This window comes from Triticum urartu, chromosome 5A (assembly GCF_056163025.1).
Source record: "Triticum urartu cultivar PI428250 chromosome 5A, HENAU_Tu73, whole genome shotgun sequence".
Lineage (NCBI taxonomy): Eukaryota > Viridiplantae > Streptophyta > Magnoliopsida > Poales > Poaceae > Triticum > Triticum urartu.
In genome coordinates this window covers 526378342-526400266 of record NC_141877.1, presented here as the reverse complement: position 1 = coordinate 526400266, position 21925 = coordinate 526378342, and the positions used below count along the sequence as shown (strand labels likewise).

At 44.6% G+C, this 21925-nt stretch overlaps 1 protein-coding gene across 1 annotated transcript; it reads right to left on the bottom strand.

Annotated features, from left to right (window-relative positions):
* Window positions 1-20777: 20777 nt before the first annotated feature.
* Window positions 20778-21512, bottom strand: LOC147972472 (uncharacterized). The gene has a single exon (XM_087523081.1). It carries the CDS (start codon window positions 21321-21323, stop codon window positions 20988-20990), a length of 336 nt encoding a protein of 111 aa, XP_087379207.1. The 5' UTR covers window positions 21324-21512; the 3' UTR covers window positions 20778-20987.
* Between the last annotated feature and the right edge of the window lie 413 nt (window positions 21513-21925).

Here is a 21925-nt window from a genome sequence, read left to right as displayed (position 1 = left end):
GAAGCTTTTCCACTCACTACCATGAGATGGATGGCTCATTACATTCTGATATCTGTACTCCTGGTTCCTAGAATGCCACAGTATATCCTCTCTTGTTTCAGCATCGTGAAACAACCTCTGCAATCTTGGTGTAATTGGAAAATGTCTCAGAACATTATGAGGAATCCTCTTCACATCATCGCCATCTTTCCATCTTGATGATTTGCATTTCGGGCATTCACTTAAGTTGGCATAATCCTTCTGGAACAGAACACAATTATTCTTACAAACATGGATCATATCATATCCAATTCCAACTGCACGAAGGAAATTCTTCATTTTACTGTAGGTGTGTGGCAGCTCAGACACATCTGGGAAAGATTCACGGAAAGCAACCAACATCGCATCGAATGATTTGTTGGTCATCCACTCAGATGTCTTCACCTGAAGAAAGGTGACCATAGCTGAGAATACTGACATCTTATTTCCTGGGGTGACAGCAATGTTGCATTGTTCCAACATGCGGTCCCACCATTGTTCTTCTGCAGGTGAAATTTCACGGAATGCATGAGCATTTCGTAGCATTGTTTCAATGTTGGTCAAACTCACTGCCTCCGCCACCACCACCACCTCCTCCTCTTCCACCTGAGCATCAGGCAGATCAAGATGGTGATCTGTTGCTTCCACATAGTCAATAACATTGACGTTCATAGCTTCACCATGATGAACCCACCTAATATATGTGACCGACATCCCATACAAGTGTAGATGATTTTGCACAGTTGACTTGGGTCTTGTAACTGAATTCACACAACTGCTACACGGGCATAGCACATCTGATTTCGGACCACCGTACTCAGCTCTGATAAAGTTCATGAAGTTTTCAACCCCCTCGACATATGCAACAGAGAATCTTCGAGCAGAATTTATCCAAGTCCTGTCCATCTGTTAGACATACAAATTAGTTCTTCTACTAGATATTACAGGAAAAGCATATATGCTTTTTTATGAAGTCTAGAAAAAAAATACCTAGGTCGATGTCTAAAGCTATGGCAAGATATTTGGACGAGCAGATCTAAGTAACAAAATATATGTAAAGCTAATTCAGCAAATAAATTTGAGTGCCAAATTATGGCAGGCTGTTTCAGCAGTCAATGAGGCCGAGCACACAGCCATCGAACTATCGAAGGCCATCGCAGCAACAAAGATCGAGTATAAAATGGTGTAGAGCTATTTCAGCTAACAGATTGGCTACTAGACCATCGCAATCTACGTCACAATAAATATATGGCAGGATATTTTAGCAACTAATCGGCCTTGGCATGCCATCTCAGCTAAGCAGATTGAGTGCACAACAGGGCAAGGAAGCTTCTTAAGCAGAGCATATTGACAGTAAACTACTTCGGCAAATAGTGAGACTAACAGTGTCTATCAGCTAACATTCAGCGCTACACCGACATGAACGGGACCTCGGTCTAGAATGCGCGTACCGTGGGAGAAGCTGACCGCCGTGCGTCTCCACATGAACGTCGCCAGCGGTGGCGGTGCTGACCGCCGTGCGCCTCCACAAGAATGTAGCCAGAGGTGGCGGCGCGGCTAGAGGACGGCAGTCTACGAGAGAGTACTGTGGGAGCGAGAGGATCGCTGAACCACGGCACCAACGTATAGGTGCGGCGGGGAGGGCGGCTTTGGCGGAGCGAACGGAGTGGAGGAGGATAGGGGGGAGGGGGGTTTGGGGAATATTATTGGCTAGCTGGCGGAAGTGCGGTTGAATCGGATTTGGGGGGAATTTTTGGGTGTGGGGGGGGGAGGATTTTCGCGCGGTGGGCGGGGGGAGTTTGGCGCATGGTCGGTTTCTCCAAGTGCAGTCCCACGTGTCAGTGTAGAGGCAAGCCGAAGCGCGTTCCGTTTGCGTGAGCTATGTGCAGGACCGAACGTGTGTGGGGTGCAATGCTACTGCGACAGGAGTGCTGTGAGTGTACCGCATTTTTTCCTTTTAAACTAGGTGCTTCGCCCCCTCAAAAAAATCTGTTGCTTCACGTGATCCATCGATACTACTACTAGTAATCCGGTAATCTGGACTAAAATGGCGCGGCCGGGTCTTTTCCCACGCGATATGCTGGGAGGTTGTCTTAGTTGGGTTTTTTAGGACGAGTAATGCTACACCTACATAATCCCAGTTACGTAATTAATGTAATGTGAAATGTGTGAGCTTTTGATTGTAGATTGGAGGGAGGAAGGGGCCCACCACCATGAAAATCAGGGGAGGAGAGAGAGGCAATTTACGTTAACCCTTTCGTAGGTTCCCGTAGATGTAGAAAGATGTGTCGATCCTGCAATATAGGCCATCCGATCTATATCTAATGGATAGGAAGGAAACTATGACAATTTACATGCACTCCTCTCCACATTTGCAGATAAGGCTTTCCCTCGTTCATCATTTTCTCCCACAAGATCTTGATCTTCCGTGCAACGCACGGGCATCTTGCTAGTACTCGTACAATATGTATATTATTGTGAAAGTTCATATACACCGGCCGAGATTAATGCAAACACGGCAGATTTTCATTACATTTCGAACTTTTAGAGGACAAAAAAATAAAAGAAACCCGACCCTAAACCTATTCTACGGCGGCGATCGACGTCCTCCATCTGTGATCTCCATGTACGGGGGCGGGGTTCAAGACCCGTGAAGTGAAGGTGCGGTCTCCAGCAACGAAAAGTAGAACACGGGAGACAGACCGGCTAGTTGGCACACCATGCCCTGCCGCCTCCCATGCCCTTCTCATCCTCGGAGGAGTCCCCGACCTCGGCGGTGCCGGACGTTGGACGGCGGCAAGTAGGACACATGGCTGACGGTGCTGCCGTCATCGGCCGCCAGCGTGGCCACCGCTTGTGCGGCGACTTGAGCGAGGGCGGCGACCTCGAGCTCCATCCCCGAAGACAAGCTCTCCCGTAGAGCGTTCGCGCTTGCGGTCATGGAGGATGTGGTTCCAGGTAGGAGGACGATGCGCAATGGTGTGGAGGTTAGCTGGGCGTTGCCGCTTTAAGTAGTGCATTCCGGTAAGGCCAAGCGTCCGGGTGTCATTAAGTCGCCGGAGTTGGTTCCGCGGGCACCGAGCCTCTTAATGACGACATACGAACGGACGGCATGAATGCGGGCAGCTGGCGCCCGCTGGGAATGCACCGCGCGACGACGCAAGGGACGAGGGTTTTGGTGTGCCAGGGTAGTCAGCTGCGGTTGTGGCAATGTTGGAGATGCCCTTTGCTCACATGCGATCCCCGCATGTCATTGGAAAAGCAAGACGACCCGGCATGGTCTCAGGTCCAGACGATGCAGTTGGCCGCAGTACACCACTCTGCATCCCGTGCATCCTCGACGAGCCAGGTGTTGGGGTGTGTTTGGATTGTGGACAAAGTGCACCTTGCCAAAATTTTGGTCATGACCAAAAGATAGGTCTGTGTTTGGATGGTTGCCAATTTTTGGCATGCCAATGAACTCTAGCCAACTCTAGTTCATTTTTTGCCAATGTCGGCCAAATCATGGGCAAGCAATACCTCAACCAAAATTTTGGTCATGACCCAAAGATTGGTCTTTGTTTGGATGGTTGCCATTTCTTTGGCATGCCAATGAAACTCTAGCCAACTCAAGTTCATTTTTCTTGCCAATGTCGGCCAAATCATGGGCAACCAATACCTCAACCAAAATTTTGGCTACCTAATGCTTTGATGGGGCAACCTTGGGCACAAACAAACATACCGTTGGTCGTGGCACAGCACTAACACCACCCTCGGCAAACTAAAACCGACCGTGTCTAGCGATGATATGAGCGTGTCGCTCACCGCGGTCGTCGTGTCCAGAGGCGGTGCTGGAGCTGCGCCCCGTTGTTGGCCCCAACGACCCACATGAACGGTTGTCGATGGCGAGGAGATCGTGGGCCAGCTCCTCCATTGGACTAGTCTGCGCTATGTCATCCCGACGGGTGTGCCCCACATGTCTGTTTCCCTGTTTTCCCGGCCATATTCGAGTGTCAGTGCTCCGCGTTGCGCATTAGGCCTTTCACTATGTAGTCCAAGTGAGACAGCTTATTATTTATTTGAGCCGTTCAAGTATAATCATGTGGTGTTTGCTTATTTCTCATTCCTCTCCAACCCTCTTCTCCATCGATCATGTCGCCCTCCAGTCGAGTCCATCCTCCCGCATGCCTCATTTGAACATTCCGCCGAATATCATTCGCATGTACCCACCCTAGTCCTCTTTCATTAGATCTTCGGACCCCGAGATGAAATCGAGACGGAACGAGTGGGGGCACGTGATACCTAGGGCGGATTCAAAATTTTGAACCGGTGATCATAGCATCCGCAAATCATATATAAAGGGTATTCAATGTTCGTTTCATTTTTGAACGTACAATATACTCCCTCCTATCCTTTCTAGTTTACATATAAGTTTTATGTGTAGTCAAAGTATATCTACTTTGATCAAAAAGGTATCAACATTCAACAACTCCCAATCAATATTGTTAGATTCGTACGTACTCCTAGATTTGTACTCGAGATGGTTTCCAATTTGACTATTGACAAGATTAATAGTACATGAGATGTATAATGTGAAAATTATATCATTGGAAACTCCTTTCACATACGAATTTGACCGTATGCTTTGTGTAAGTTACATGTCATATATTATTACTCTAACATTTGGTCAAAGTTAGCCTCGAAAAACGCATTAGACCCTGTATGCTTTGTGTAACGATGGAATAGCGGAGTCAGCGAATAGTGAAATGATGGTTGCTTTGTCTGTGCTGTTGTGATTTGACGCCTCACTGCTTTGTGATTTGTGATAGAAGGGACAGGGGAGTAGACTCTGTGCTCTATACTGTACTACATGCGTCCAAGCATGGGAGAAAGAGGACAGACGTTGCATTTTTGTATTCCTTCAATCAATCAATCAATCAGGTAGCTTCGGTTCCATATTTTTGGCTTTGGCAACACCGTCCACAATGGTTCCCATGATGCCAAAAGCTATTTTCACATTTGGCTACACATTGTGGATGCCCTTAACCGTACCACTTGGTTTTGCTCCTGTGTGCTATCTATACAAATATTATATTGATCTAAAAAATTATAGAATCGAGATTAGTAAAAAGGAGGTGATTTTGCCACGCAGATGGCGGGGGAGGTTTCTTATTTGAGCAATGCTACATCCACGTAATGGTTTATGTAAAGTTACGAACTGATGTGATGTGGGACTATTTGATTGGATTAAAGGAGAGGATTAGGCCCACCCCACTTGAAAATCAGGGGGGGCATATATAGATTAGATGAAAAGTATACGTAGCAGCTACGTAGCCCTTTGTAATTCTAGGATTAGGCTTCTTATTTTCGGAGGATGTTGTCCTGGCGGTTTGCTAACATGCGGTCCCACGTGTCAGTGCTTTACCAAGCCGGTCCGCGTCCCACATGAGGCAGAACAACGGTAGAAGCAACATGTGGTTAAGTTGAAGAAGATGAGGGAGAAGCGGATTCAGCAACGAGTGAAATGATGGTTGCTTCGTCCCTCCAACTTAACTGCGGGAAAGGTGCAGCTTTGTGATTTGACGCCTCATTGCTCATTACTACGCCGGCGCCATGACTGGGGTGCTTCACCCCGGCTGCTCTGCACTGTATTCCGGTATGGCACGTGGACCCGGTAGCTTGATGTCCCACATGTCGGCGAAACGGACTAGAAGATTTATGAAAGCGAGCGCTCCACTCTTACGACGGAGGAGTAGACGAGACGACGGCCCATTGAACTGTCACTTGTACCGTTGAGTACTATAGTTTTGCTGTTTCGCATGATCCATCGATACAAACCCGATTAAACAGGAAAGGGCAGGATTTTTCCCGCGTGGTAGATGATACTGGCCATACATTTCAAAGGCAATTTTAATGTATGCAAACTGAATAATTATAAGTAACAATATGATATCTAGTAAAACTAAAGACACATATGATTTATTGTGTTAGAGTGTAGTAGTAGTGCTGTATTGCATAGTTGTTAGATGTAACATGCGAGAACGTGTAGAGATGTAGTTTTGGAGGGCCTACAGAGAGAAAAGCGTAATACGGTCACCGAACTTCAGAATAAGGTGATTACGGTCACTATATACGTTTTGCGGTGATTATACAGTCACTTGCTCACAGCTCAGCATCGGATTGCACTCTGTTGACTGGCCAAATAGTCTACATGGCGCCATGTTGACTAGTTAAATTGACCACGTTCGTTGTGGGTCCCACCTGTCAGTTCGCATAGGCAAAAGGTCAGATCAACAAAAATTTACGCGGGCGCGACAAGGCTCCATCCCGTGCATGGGAATCACCTAGTTGTGTATGTGTCTGTCAGGGCCTGATGTGTGCGCAAGAACGTGTAGGTTCAGCACTTGAGCGTGAGAGTGTGTGTTGGTCGTGTGGTGTACTGGTGTGTGCATGCATGCGTGCGTGTGTGCGTGTGAGTGTTGCGTGCGTGCGTGGCTGCGTGTGTATGTGTGAGTGTTGCGTGCATGCGTGGGTGCATGTGTTTGTGTGAGTGTTGCGTGGATGCAGTTCGTGTGCATGCGTGCACGTGTGTATAATCACCACACCAGCTCATGTGTGTTAAAACAGACGGCTCAGCATACCAATACAAGGCCACCTTGTCCGCTGTGCCCGCGGGCATGACTTCGAACCACCATCCAAATATTTTTTGTCGTTTGTTTTCATTCTTACTAGCAAGATGCCCGTGCGTTGCATGTAACATCAAGATGCATTTGTATGACTTGTTTATCTTGTGAGAGAAAATGATGAACGAGGGAAGGCCTTATTTGCAAATGTGGAGAGGTGTGTGGGTACCTTTTTGCAAAATTGCCATAGTTTCTTTCCTATCCGTCAGATATAAATCGGACGGCCTATATTGCAGGATGGCAGGCACACCATCATCACCAACTCTGTTTTTTATAAGAGTTTATTTTATGTATTTTATAAGAGTGTAGATGTAGAGTAGATACAAGTCGACAGGTGGGCACGATGGTAGTGAGATAATGTGATGCAACACTAGAGGTGCCACATGGAGCGTTTAACTCGTCAACTAGTCATGTCATGAGCAAATACAGAGTTGTACGGTGAGCCCGTGACTGCATAATAACCACTAAACGTAAATGGTGACCGTAATGAGTGGATTCAGAAGTCCAATGTACGTATCGTGCTTTCGCTTCAAATACAATGATCATCATTGCATATATCGCGAGAGAAAGATGAAACATGCGTGAATTTTCTGGGGGCTTACTTTTAGAGGACCTGGAGATAGTTTTGTGTGCATACGTGAAAGGGGCGTACAGGAGGGGTATGCGATGGAGAGAGAGAGATGCTCTTCGTTTCTCTTTATTATGACTAACTTTGTATATGGTATAAAAATATACAAATTCACAGTGCGGAATAAATATCATTGTGGGCACCATGCAATGAAAATTAGCGTTCGTACTCCTCCATATAACTTTGTAATGTTGTGTATATGTAGAAACTCTAAAATAATTTTTTGGCCACACTTTATTCAAAAGGAATGTTGTATGCGAAATAAATGTGAAGAGAGGGCTTTTTAGTTCAATGGGGTACGTGATGTAACATGTGTGAATGTGTAGTTGATGCATTTGGCAGGGCCTAGAGAGGTATGTGTGTGTATTATGTATTCGAGAGAGGCATGGATAGAGGGGCCGACGGGGGGGGGGGGGGGGCGTGGGAGAGATAGCACGAGAAATGAGAGTGGTCTAGAGAGAGAGAGAGACGAATATGACGTCACGACAAGAGATTCCATTCCCTTGAGTGTGTATATGCAAGGGGGGAGGGAATAGAGGCACCTGGAGAAATCTTCTATGTGTGTGCTGTTTGTGTTGGTATGTGTGGGTGTGAGAAGATAATGAGACGTGGGGGCAGAGGGTGTGTCACCGCGTGAGGTCCGGTGGGTCGAGGTGAGTCCCTTCGTTCTGTTCTATCCAGCGCCACATTGGTCAGCCCGTGATGCATTTAGGAAGACCCATGGATGACTAGTCGTATAAGACAAAGATAGCAGAATTGTGAAGGACTCTGTGTTCACTAACAAAGTCGGCTAGGATTTGTAACCCTAGGTTCTCGTACTAAGGTAACCCCTTTATCTCTGATATTACTATTCATCCAACCTAACTTTAAGGGGCATCCTACAGAATGCTCTGCTAGAATCATACTCATCGATTAGTAAGAGAGGTGTGAGACAATGCGTGAGAGATAGGCGTAAAGATAATGTTCGTACATGAGACACGTAGGCAGGTCCATGTATATAGAAAGGGTCGATGAGGATTGTGCGTGTGTATGTTTGCGAGAGGGAGAGTGCTTGTGATAAAGGTTAGTGAAAACAATTGTAAATGGTTACGAGAGGGAGGGAGGGTTATATCTAGAGCATGTGTGCGAGAAAGACACCTCGGGAGAGAGTGTGTGAGCATGTGTGAGAGACCACCGATGGAGAGTGAAACTACACGTAAAAGACTGCTCTACACATTGATTAAAGATATAAATTGTATCCAAATATTAGGATGGGATCATGATATTTGCAATTCGCGTAAGGAGCGGTCATTGATCCATCAGACATCTAGATTCTATCAAATTTGAGCATGTCTATGTTATTATTCGACACAATTGATCCACATAGTTAGTATTTTGAACTCCAGACAATGCATCGCTTTAGCAATCGAATATAAACGTGAGTATATTTCATGTTGTGTGTGTAAAGCACATTATACATACGAAAGTTACATAATGGACATTATAAATAGCTACTACCTATGAACTAGCATACATTTGAATTCAACTTAAGGTGGTTTAAAAAAATCGAATTCAACATGAAGTCCATTCAATTATTTGAATTTGGTATCATGGCATTTGTAAACCATACCTAAATTATGGGGGCACCAATCTTTGCTCTGATTTTGTACATAATAGCATATGTAGTCGTGTACAAAATAGATTCAAATTTAGCTCCTCCATTCCAAAATAATCGTAGTTATAGGATTTTGAAGTGTCAAAATTTCAAAAAGAAGCGGATAATTTAATGAGGTTTTCAAACATACAAGGTCAAATATAACGTTGTCTATTTAGGCCAATCCTTATAGTTCAAGAGTACTCTAAACGTGAATGCTTGTGTTTCAAAATTTCGAACGAAGTGCCAAAAGAGCCTCTACTCGCCCGAAACCGCGTGAGACCAATGTTTGTTAGTACAAGGAAATTACTTTTCTAATAACTCCGACCCGTGAAACCTACTGGCCCGACTTCCAAAGGTCTAAACCGGGGTAGGTTTGTAGCTTCATCTAGACGCCACGCAACCGCATCCGAAAAACATTCATACACAATGGCCGCCTAAGCACACATGCGCGCGGCCGAAATCACTCCCGCCCACTATTTGGGACACCTAGGATTACCATCCTACCCGCGACCCGCAGTAGGTACGAAATTTAAGAGGGGGAAAAGTTTGTACTTTCCCCAAATTTCAAACAAGCGCGTCCCATTTCTGTTCAAAAAACCCCAAAACAAGCGCGTCCCAGACCGAAACATGGTTCGCCCCCACCCGTCCGATTCCCCATTCGTACTCCGTGGGCGCCAAAACTACCTCTCCACCAGCCGTGAAACCCCTACGTCCTCCGTCCGCCACCCTATCCCACCCATCAACCGCCGCCCTCCTCCATCAAGCCGGAGCCGATACCCCGACGTCGTTGTCCACCGCAACCTCAACCGCAACGCCCTCCACGGCTAGTAGTTGAAGCCGAGATCGAGCCGTTCGTACCCGAGACAGTTCAACCACGTCATCCTACGCCTCACCGCTGCCGCTCCAACTTCGCCACCCTCCACCGCACCGGAGCTATTCCTGCTACGCCGTCCTTCGCCACCTCGGATCTACTTCCCCTCCGCCGACATACGGCCACGACAACACAGTCAACAATTTGGCCATGGGTTCGTCCAAGCCTGCACCCTCCAGAACATCGGTTTCCCTGGTAAAAAGAAGAAAATCGGCGCGACTTATGGAGGTGACCACACCAGCAACCGAAAAAGGTACTCCTCTTCCCTTATTCGTGCAAATCTTACGTCTCTGCTTGCATGGTATTCATCCCACAAAAGACACTAGTTGACCGCTTCTTCTTGATACTAGATGTTCCTAGTAACTCGCGATGCACAAGGTTTCTCCTCATATACTATTTCACCTTAGCTAGAGGTCCGTCGCCCCCCTGAATTTCAATTTCTGGCCACTTGATTCCCAATTAACGGAATCATTCCCCGGCGTAACAGGCGCTAGTACGCCTATTACGCAGGGGAAGTAGCACCTTGGTGTTTATCTTAGGTGCGTGTGCGGCCTAGAGCTACTGGGGGCGCTGCCAAGCACGGCGGTGGTGTGAGGTCGATGGGAGGGCGGGGCCGTGGAGGCAGGGGTCTGGGCCGGTGGTCGCTGGCGGTTCGAGAAAGATTGTCAATAGTGACTGGCGGGAGGTAGACGAAGGCCATCTGCCCGTTCCTTATAGATCAGACGGTTCATTAAAAAAATCGACCAACCTATTTATTTTCAGTCGACTGTTATCTTAGATATGACCACATTTGGTGGTGTGCTGGAGGAGTACCTACATTTCCTGTGCTCATATATTACAAAATCATATAGAGTAGAATCTAATTTTGTTTGCCATGCAATGTTGTAGAGCTATCATATGTCTCCTGTCATTTATTTTTCAGCCACCTGCTATCTGCTACTTTTACAGTGCACTAGTTCTGCACACACTTCACCCTTACTCTCACTGTTGTGTTTTTATACAAGGGTATTTCAGACTTTGCTGCCATGAGAGAAGCCAAAAAGAAAAGAGAGAGGTCGCTCTAGTTTGGTGTGCGGTTAGGCAAGACACATTTCAACACTTTAAAGGGTGTAGTGTCAGCAGATGGAGACGGGGAACGTAGCTCTGGAGTTGATGACCTCTCTCGCAATGAACCACCATCCCAGGTGCTTGCTTTAACTTCGCGGTGTCGTATGTGGTTGCATGTTCCATATGGTGTCTAGCTTGTATTCGAAAGGCCGAAGTCAGTAAGATAAGGAAAGATATTTTTTTACATGAACCACCATCCCGTGAGCACCAGAAGACAAATAGCTAGTCAGGGCACTGGCCGAGCCAGTGACAAGACCAGCAAAGATAGGCATCACCTGGAAGCCAACTAAAAAGCTGCGATGGTGGCGAAGCAGCCCGCCTCCCACCAGGCTCTCAGGTCCTAGATGATCATGCTCACCACTCCAATCGGATGTCTAGCTTATATTGCTTCCAATTTGGTTAAATTGCATCTACTTAGCTTACACATTATACCTTTGAATATGACATGCCTTTCTGTTGTTGGTACATACTAGTACATCTGTGTATTAACTATGTTCTTACATCAAACTAATGTTCTTGTGTATCCCTCATCAATCACTTATGACGAGGCAGGCAGGCAAGGGGACTACTCCTCATTTAAAGAATGCAGCGTCAGCCTCCCGACATGATTCTCAAGAAACATAAATGCTAGATGAAGATAGTGAACGTAGCTCTGTAGTTGATTACAGTATTTCCCCTATACTAGCATCACAGGTGCTTGCTCTAACTTCGTAGTGTGATATGTTGTTGCATGTTGCATATGGTGTCTAGATTGTAATTCTTCCAATCTGGTTAAACTGCAGGTGCTAGTCTGCTTAGCTTATACATTATACCTGTTAATGTGACATGCCTTCCTGTATTTAGTACATAGTACATATGTCTATTAAGCATGTTCTTACATAAAACTATTGTTTTTTTGTATCCCGCATCAATCAACATGACGAGACACCTTTACTATATGCAGTGCGATATTAGTTGCATCTTTCATATGATTTATAGCATGCGTTGCTTCTAATTTGTTGAAATTCCATTTATGATGGGACGCTTTTAACTTGGCAGAGCCATATTGGTTGCATATTTCATGTGGTGTCTAGCTTGCATTGCTTCTTATTTGCTGGAATGGTTTCTGCTTAGTTTACACAAACAGTTGTGAACATGCCATGCCGTCCTATTTTTCGTACATATTCCATCCTGGTATCATGTGTTTGCCTTACATCAAAGTAGTGATTGTCAGTATCATGCATGAATGAATTCTGAAGAGAGAATTTTATTGCTTTTTCTTGTCGGTTTTACTTGACAATTCAAAATCAATAAAGCGGAAGGAAGTTAGCAAGGCAGCGGATAAAGGTGCTCCTTCCGAACGGAGGGCCTCTACAGTTTCTACTCCTCCACACCCCCAAGATGATTTCCAAGACAACACATGCATAGACACTCAACAAAGTTGTGTTTATGATGAGCACGTCTCCCCTAGTGCAGCATCACCAGTGCTCCCTCTAACTTGGCACTGTTATATGTGATTGCATGTTATGTCTGATGTCTAGCTTGTATTGCTTCTAATTTTGTTGAATTCCATCTCCTTACTTTACACATTATACTTGAATAAGACACGTGTTCCTGTTTCTAGAACATACAATATCTGTCTATCACACCATGTTCTTACATCAAATTACTACTGTTGTGTAACCTGGAACAATCACTTATCATAAGACACGTTTGACTTCAGAGTGTGATATATGTTACATCTCACATTCTTTTCTAGCTTGTATTACCAATTTGTTGAAATGACACTTATGAGGAGACAGTTTTAACTTGGTAGAGTGATATTCATTGCATCTTTCATATGGTGTCTAGCTTTGATTGCTTCTAATTTGTTGAAATGCCTTCTCCTTAGTTTACACATCATAAGCTGTGAATATGCAATGCTGTGAATATGCAATGGCACTAATGACGAGAGACATCTAACATGGTAGTGTGATGTTGTTTGCATCTTGCATATGATTTATTTCTTGTACCACTTCACATTTGTTTAAACGCCATTTATGATGAGACATTGTTAACTTGGCAGAGCGATATTTGTAGCATCTTTCATATGGTGTCTACCTTCCATTGCATTGCTTCTAATTTGCTGAAATGTCTTCTTCTTAGTTTACACATCATAGTTCTGGTTATCTCTCCCGTCCTATTTTTCATACATATTACATCCTCCTATCATGTGGTTGTCTAACATCAAAGTTCAGTTCGTCTGCATCACACATCAATTTGTTCTGAAGAACTAAATTGTTATTCGTTTTTCTTGTCGGCTTGACTTAACATGGCACAGAGAAAGAGGAAGAAACACAGAATGGCAGGGAATGAGAAGCGGATGAATCCTGCAGATTCTGCTGGTACTGATGGTGCAATAGAAGGTCAAAGTCCAGCAGAAAATTGTACAAACACGGCATCCCATGCTACACGAGTTGCAAAAAGGACAAACAGAAACAAATAGCTGCCACCAAACAAGTAGAGACAACCCTAGTTCTTGCAACACCTACCATAGTACTACCAGCTTCACGACGTACTCGTGCGTCAACTGAGCTAGCAGCACGTTCCCAAGCTCCCTTGCCACCTAACACTACTTCCCAAGCACTCTTGACACAAGACGAGTTGGCAATACCAGATGAACCTTGTGAGCTTCAACAGCAAGAAGGTAGTTGCTGGAGTCAAGTTACAGTTGCATGCTTCTTTATATGTATTCTCACAGTTTGATGTACACGAACACTTCCTATGTTTGTTATTGGACTAGCACCTAGGCGCAAGAGGAAACAAACACCAGGGATAATGCTCGATAGGTTAACTAAATCTAGAGGAGGAAGAATGGAGATCCGTTTTGAGGCAGGTTTAAAAAGGCCACGTGATGCTACAGAGTCAGCCAAGTTAGTATCAGAGGTCGCGGTTGCTGTTAGGTGTCATGTACGTATCCTCCCAACATGGATTCAGTACAGGAATGACAAAGACGAAACCCAGTTCAACATCTTCCTTGACCATTTATCTGTAAGTATGGTTATGTTTGGAAACTAGTAATATCATCTTGCTCTGTACAATACATTCTAGGTTGCTGATAACGAGACTCCCATAATTTTCAACAGATGAGGTTCAAGTTGGATAGCCAAGATGATGCAACCAGACAAGCTTGCACCCATGTTTTCAAGTCTACTCTACGACAGTATCAGTATAACTTGAGGAAAACTCACTTGGAAGGTAAGGCTAACAGTGAACTTGCCCAAACATCTCTAGTGGAAAATATATCTACTGAAGACTGGAGAGGTCTCGTTAAACACTGGTCCGATCTGAAGTATCAGGTACATTATATATATGTCATCAGATCACATGCTGAAGTCCTATTTACGGATGTGCCAGACAAATCTATGTTCTTGTAGGCGAACTGTTCAAAGAACAAGGCCAACCGTACGAAAGTGAAATTCCAACAGACGACAGGATCTCGTAGCTATATTGCACACTGCGAGGCTCTTGTAATTAGCTGCTGTTTCACTCTTTTCGCTGTACCATATTATCAGATCTATATTGACTTGTTCCAAATGCAGAGGAAAGCCCGCAAGGACCAAAAAGTACCTGAACCAAATGCTGTGGAAATCTTCAAGGACTGTCACACCAGCAAGAAGAAGGGCATGACTACACCAGTCAAAGCCGCTATTGTAAGTCCTTAATCCTCATGCCTTTTAACTACTACTTACTCTGACTTGTGCCTTGAACTGCATGGTTTGCAGCCAATGTCTATTAATCTTTTCAATCTTATACACAATTGTCTTAGTGTATCATTGCACCTTACAAGGTTTAAAAGAGAGGAGTGATGTTCCTTTGATCTTGAACCGTAATCTAGTTCCGTGCTGGACTTGCCCACACAACATTACAATTGTCTGTTTGTCTGTTCTCAGTTGTTTTGTGATATGAATGACGTCATACTATGCTTACCGTATTATAAACTTCGTCTCTTTATGCTTAGCCCTCAATACAATGTGAAGAAATAGACAATACATTAGCGATGGTAAATGGTCATATGTTTGGAACCTGGTTTTATTATGTACTTTGCAATAAAATACAACTAATATTTTACATGGGTTCACCAGAATAAGTTATGTATATAGGCCAAAGCTATTTTGTTTGGTTTTGCTGCCTCCTTAATATCTTCTGTTCTGGTACTACTAATGTAAAACCTCAACTTTTCAGCGAGCTATGGAAAAAATGGTGGAACCGCCACCTTCTGAAAGTGGTGAGGCAACTATAACCGCAATGTCAGCTCTTGCTGCAGTGGGTCAGTACCTGTCCACTAACAGTGGCAAAAGCACGTTCCTGCGTAATACTGGGTTGGTTGTTAAGGCAATATCGTCCAAACTGCCTCATGATCAAGATATGCAAGCTCAAAGCAATGTTGTATCTGCGCTCCAGACACAAGTCCATTCCCTAACAGAGACCCTTTGTGAAACAAGGAGAAACATTGCTGAATGTCGTCAAGATATGCATGGTAATGAAACCAGACTATCAGACATTTGCTATGTTGTTCAGGAGCCTCGGGGAAATGAAGGTGAGAGTTATGGTGCTCCATCAGACAATACATCATGAAAACGTAACAGTCAGGTCAAATGAACTGAGCTTCTGAACTTCTGGTGGTGCATTTATCTGCTAGACTGTTAAGTTTTATGTCAACCTTCCTTTTGTTATATAGTTGTAATTTGTTTTGGTGCGATACAAAATTTATTCAACGTGCAGCCACCGCCTGAAGAAAACAGCAAGCCATTTTTGTATAGTGTAGGGTGTTCCCTATATTTGCACTGGTGGCGATTTTTGATGCCGAGTGGATGTAATCTGTGCAATCGCCTTAATAGCCTAGCGTTAGTTTCGGCCTTATTTATTTCCTAGTCTTCTTTTTCCCTGGTTTGCTAGTGGCCGCAACTACCATGGGCCATATACGGCCGTAGGATCCATGGGTCTCCTACGGGCCGTTGATAAAAGGGCCTGTAATCGGTGGGCCTCGGGCCGTCGGATAAATGGGTCTACATGGGCCATAATCGGGCGTAATTGGTATCGGCCCAGCACGGTAACAGGCCGTAGGACAGCAAAGGCTTAATTCTGTCACAGGCATAACGGGTCGTTAATTGGCCAGAATATAGGACGGGCTAGAAACGGCGCAACAGATTAACAGGCCAGAAACGGGCCGACTCTTGCCATGGGCCGAATTTGGCCCATTAGGGTAACAGGCCAGTAATGGGCCGACTCTTGCCATGGGCCAAATTTGGCCCATTAGTGGAACAGGCCAGTAACGGGCCAACTCTTGCCATGGGCCGAATTTGGCCCATTAGGGGAACAGGCCAGTAACGGGACGGAAGTAATCGAGGGCCGAAAAGGAGCCCAAGAACGTATGGGCCGTCAATAGGCCGAAAGCTAACATGGGCTGGAAATGGCCCATGTAAATCACGGGCCGTTAACAGGTATAAAGAAAATAACTGTTCATTATGGGCTAGAGTCACTTCGGGCCTTTACCTGGACGGGCCTATTATGGCACACGAAAATCTTGTGGGCCTTTACCTGGGCCGGCCCATTATGGCCCGCGAAATCTTGTGGGCCTTTAGCCGGGCCAGCCCATTATGGTCCGCAAAATCTCGTGGGCCTTTAGCTGGGCCGGCCCATTATGGTCCGCAAAATCTTGTGGGCCTTTAGTTGGGCCGGCCCATTTAAACTTGTTGGGCCATGCCACGTGTCGACGTATCATAGGCGCCTTCTGTCCAATGAGTGGATGACATCTGTCCCGACGATGAGCCGACTGTGTTTCCTCGAGCCAATGATGATTTTACACGTGGAAAATCCCCATTGGTCGGGGCTGTTAGCGGGTTATCGGATCCAAAACCCGACCCGATAGCTTAACGGCGTTCCGTTACGGTGGATGCCATGTGTCGGTCACCCTTGACGAAAGCACTTCTGTGACGCGCGATTTATCGTCATGGAAGTGGACACTTCTGTGATGATAATTTTGGTAATGTCACGGAACACTCCTACGACAGCACGGGTATGACTATCTTGATTCTGTCATAAATTTGTCATGGATGTACATGCATGACAAAAAAAGCGACCTACTGTGACAAACACATATCATCACGGTAGTGTATTTTTTTTGTAGTGTAAGTATTGTGACATAATGTGAAATAACAGCCCATAATGCAATACATATCGATATAAAAGCATGATGAAAAATGGACATATCAACATGATGTAGAAAAGATCTATTCATGCAGTACTAGACCCCATCTTTTTATCCTTAATAGCAACGATACATGTGTGCCTCGCTACCCCTTCTGTCACTGGGTGAGAACACTACAAGATCGAACCGATCACAAAGCACCTCTTCCCATTACAAGAAAAATCAATCTAGTTGGCCAAACCAAACCAAAGTTTCAGAGAAGAAATATGAGGCTATAATAATCATGCATATAACATATCAAATAATACTTAAATAATATTTATAGATAGAACTGATCATAAACTCGCAATTCATTTGAAACCAACAAACATAGTGCAAAAGTCATTACATCAAATAGATCTCCAAGAACATCAAGGTGAACATTGTATTGAGAATCAAAAAGAGAGAAGAAGCCATCTAGCTACTGCCTACGGACCCGCAGCTCTGTGGTAAACTACTCATGCATCATCAGAGAGCACCAATGAGGATGATGAACCCCTCCGTTTGATATGGATATTCTGCAAAGTAAAAAACATGCAAAAACTTCAACTGGCACATGGTACTATGTCAATAGGTTAGTCCTGAAAAATGACATAAAGTTGCTATAAAATGAATATAAAACATTCAAGAATGATAATATAACATCATGGAACAATCAAGAATTATAGATACATTGGAGGCGTTTCAGCATCGCCAAGCTTAATTCCTGCCCGTCCTCAAGTAGGTAAATGATAAAAACAGAAGTTTTTAAGTGGAATGCTACCTAACATGTTCATCACATGTTCTTTTCTTTTGTATCATGGGCATTTGGACTTTTAGATGGTTCAAAGCAATAGTCTATATTTGACACGATGATTTTAATACTCAAGCATATCAACAAGCAACCATGTATTTCAAAATATCAACACTGAAGAAAGTTATCACATGCCCATCATGCTCAATCATTAATCCATTCATGAAACACACTCGAATATTAGCTACATCCAATGCACAAGTATGATCATAGTGCCCCCTAGTTGGTGCTTTTATAAGAGAAGATGGAGGCTCAAACAAAAATAAAAAATGCATAAAGTAAATAGATAGGCCCTTCGCAGAGGGAAGCGGAGATTTGTAGAGGTGCCAGAGCTCAAAGCTTACATTAAGAGATAACATATTTTGAGAGGCATGCTTTTCCCGTCAATGAAAACGAACAAAAAATATCCAATACTTTCCATGCTAGATACATCATAGGCGATTCCCAAACATAAAATAAAGTTTGTTCCTTTTTCCACCATTCTTTCACAATCAATGGCTAGCCGTATCCACGGGCGCATGTCATACCAACACTTTCCAAGGAATTTATTAATTGGCAACATAAAGTAAATTTATTTTTTATTTCGGGAATATGCATCCCTATTACCGCCACACACTCGCGCAATGACAAGTGAATAAACATTCATCTTGAGAATAACACATCTAGCATGGAAAAATATTGGCCACCCCTGCCGCTTCATGAGCGGTACGGGCACACAAAAAAGAAATTCATTTTGAAAATTAGAGTTGGCACATACAAATTTACTTGGAACGGCACGGAAATGCCGCATATATGTAGGTATGGTGGACTCATATGGCATAACTGGTTTTAAGGATTTTGGATGAACAAGTAGTATTTCTACTTAGTACAACGAAATGCTAGCAAATAGATTGAGAAGCAACCAACCAAGAAACGGAAATTCTCATAAACGAGCATTAAACATAACTAACACCGAATAATGCACCACAAGTAGGATGTAATTTCATTGCATAACTATTGCCCTTTGTGCTTGCATAGGGAATCACAAACCTTAACAACAATATTCTTACTAATCAATAATTACTCACCAACATGACTCACATATTAATATCATCATATCTCGAAACTGTTACAAATAATCAACTTTATAATGTCCAACGATCTCCATGAAAGTTCTTATTATATCCCTCTTGAATATCTATCACTTTGGGACTAGTTCAATATATTACCATTGCTTATAACAAGCTCTCAAACAAATTTAAGTGAAGAATATGAGCATAAAAATTTTCATCTCTCAAATAATATAAGTGAAGCATGAGAGAATTTTCTCAAAAATTTACTAACTCTCAAATTAATCTAAGTGAAGCATGAGAGTATTTTCTTCAAAAATAAAAGCACCACCGTGGTCGAAAAGATATAAGTGAAGCACTAGATCAATGCCCCCCTTTAGTCCCGGTTGGTGCCACCAACCGGGACCAAAGGCCTCTGCTTCCCACCCTTTGGGCCTCTGCCTTTGATTGGTAGAACCCAGTATCCCCCTTTCCGTTCAGACTGGATGCGACAACGCAGGTGGATGTGTTTTCTTTAGTCTTGACCACATTTTGCGGAAAAACTATAGATTTAGTTGTCGGTGTTTTTTTTTTTGCCATATCTTGGCACGAGTCTGACATTGCTGTCTATTTCAAGTACTATGCTTGTTCATTATTCCGCCTAGTTGCCTTACACCTACTTAAATAAAACTATGGTTCTGTTCATTGGATTCAAATGACGTAAGATATACTTGTAACAAAATGGTATATTTTCTACTAATCTTAGCATCAACTACAATATATCCCTAAGCTATCGAGTGAGCCATAAACAAAGATTCAACACGTTGTTTCAGGGACTCATAATCCTCCATAACATTGTCATTTTCTCCCAAACTAACCCTCGGTTTGCCTAATTACACTTATGGAATTATAGGAACGCGCCTACTAATATATACTTTATACTAATTTATTTCCAAAGAAAGCCATGTTATATCAAGCACTAATTGATGGCACAAAGCTACTCCGTTTCTTTCTTTCTCTTCACCTGTTAGAAGAATATATCTCCGTGGGAGCTAAGATAAACTACTAGTTGCTTACGTTGTGAACATATCACAAAGACCAGTTTCAAACAGTCGGTCGATCTCTCTGGCTGCTACAAGGAGGATCACATTTCCATAGATCTTATAGGTACAACTCAATACAGGAAAAAAAATCTTAGAATATATTTATCTGTAGCCTCATATCAGTCATATGAGATGACAAGCTCGATCGTGGTTTATAAAGGAAACTGGAAACCCACGTACGTACAGGGGGATGCAAAAAATTGGAACTCTCGCATGGCGAGCTTGCATTGTCACCAATCCTGGATGCTCATGGAAGCTATCTTCTGAAACATTCCATTGACAAACCAATACGAAGAGGCAAGTGTTGTATCGGTCAGAACATGCTTCCTGCCGGATCAAGAGACTCCGGCCATTAGGCACACACTGATCAAACATTTCTGCTGGAAATTGGAGTCCCAAACCAGTGCAGCGCACCTCGTCGTTTCCAAATCAAACAAACTAAACACCAAATTTCACGAATAGATGGATCCGTCCATTTTGCGAATCACGGTCGTAGGGGCCTGGAAATGCTTAATTACTAAAACTGCATGCACGGAGGCATCGATTGTTGGCTGCGCCGCGCAGAATAGCGAGCTACCAAGCGGAATCCATGGCCGGAGCTGATACGATCGTCTTCGCCCCGGAGATCATCGATCTGCAAAGGCGACCGATCTGTCTATCGCCGAGATCCAGACTAGGTAGCACAGTACGGGGATAGAAGTCTGGGACCAAACCAATTCAGAAGAGAATTCAGAAGCCGCCATGAATGGATTCAGCTCCAAGCCTCCAACCAACCAGTTAATTCTTAACACAAAGATGAAGTATTACAGCAAAGATCGATAGCGACTCCTCCCGGCGAGAGGAAGGAGAGGGCTGCAAGCTGGAACTACGAGCTACACCCGAGAAATTAAATTAATTACAGGAAAGCCCCCCTCCCCTCTCATCTCTCCTCGTCTATTCCTTCTTCTTGTTCTTCCGGCCGCTGCCGCTGCACTCACCGATTTCCTCCGTGGCGGCATAGATCTCGGTGATCAGGCGGTAGCGCTTCATCCTGTGCTGGCTCCGGGGTACCTCGTGCTCGTCATCTTCCTCCCAGTCCACGCAGTCACCAAGAACCAAGGTCCCCGGCGCTGGCGCCGGCGCGGCGTTCAGGGAGCGCAGGGAGGAGGAGGAGCCGCCTGATGTGGCGCTGCTCTCGGTGAGCTGGAGGAGCAGCTTGGCCGCATCGACCTCGGGCGTCGTGAGCCCCCCCGCCAACGCCGCCCCCGCCGGCGCCGCCACGCCAGCCATCTTCGTCTTGGGCTCCGGCTCGATCTTCCCCTTCGCCGGCTGTGCCTCGGGCTGCAGGGCTTTCGTGGGCGATTGGTGGGGTTGGGTCGCCGCGGACACGCGCGTTGCCTGATTTCGCCTCCTCCCCCCTCTCTCTCCCGTCTGGTCTTTGGCTCCTAGTTAATTTCTCTTCTCCTTTTCTTTGCTTTTGAAGAGAAGGCTTGGGTTTTATTTCTCTATTTTCCAATTGCTTTTCTAGATACGCTTTAATTACTTCCCTGGGTGGCTTGCATTAATATCATTATATGACCCCGAATCCATTTGGCCTGACCAACAAGGTTTCACACATGTATTAGTACGTAATCCGTGGTGAACGTTCGCATCGCAACACACACCTGCACATCATGAGCCGTCCACCGATCCAGTGCATAGCGTATCCAGCCAACTGTGTCCAGCGTGTCGCCAGATCAGACAGTCATCGATACGTCGTGCTTGAAGTCATCACTCCCATACATACCCGCTGCAAATATTTTCCGATTAACCATTACTTGTGGTCATGGTATGCGGCATGCAACTTGTTTTCATCCTAGTTGAACACTTGTTCTTATCGCGGTCACCGTTAC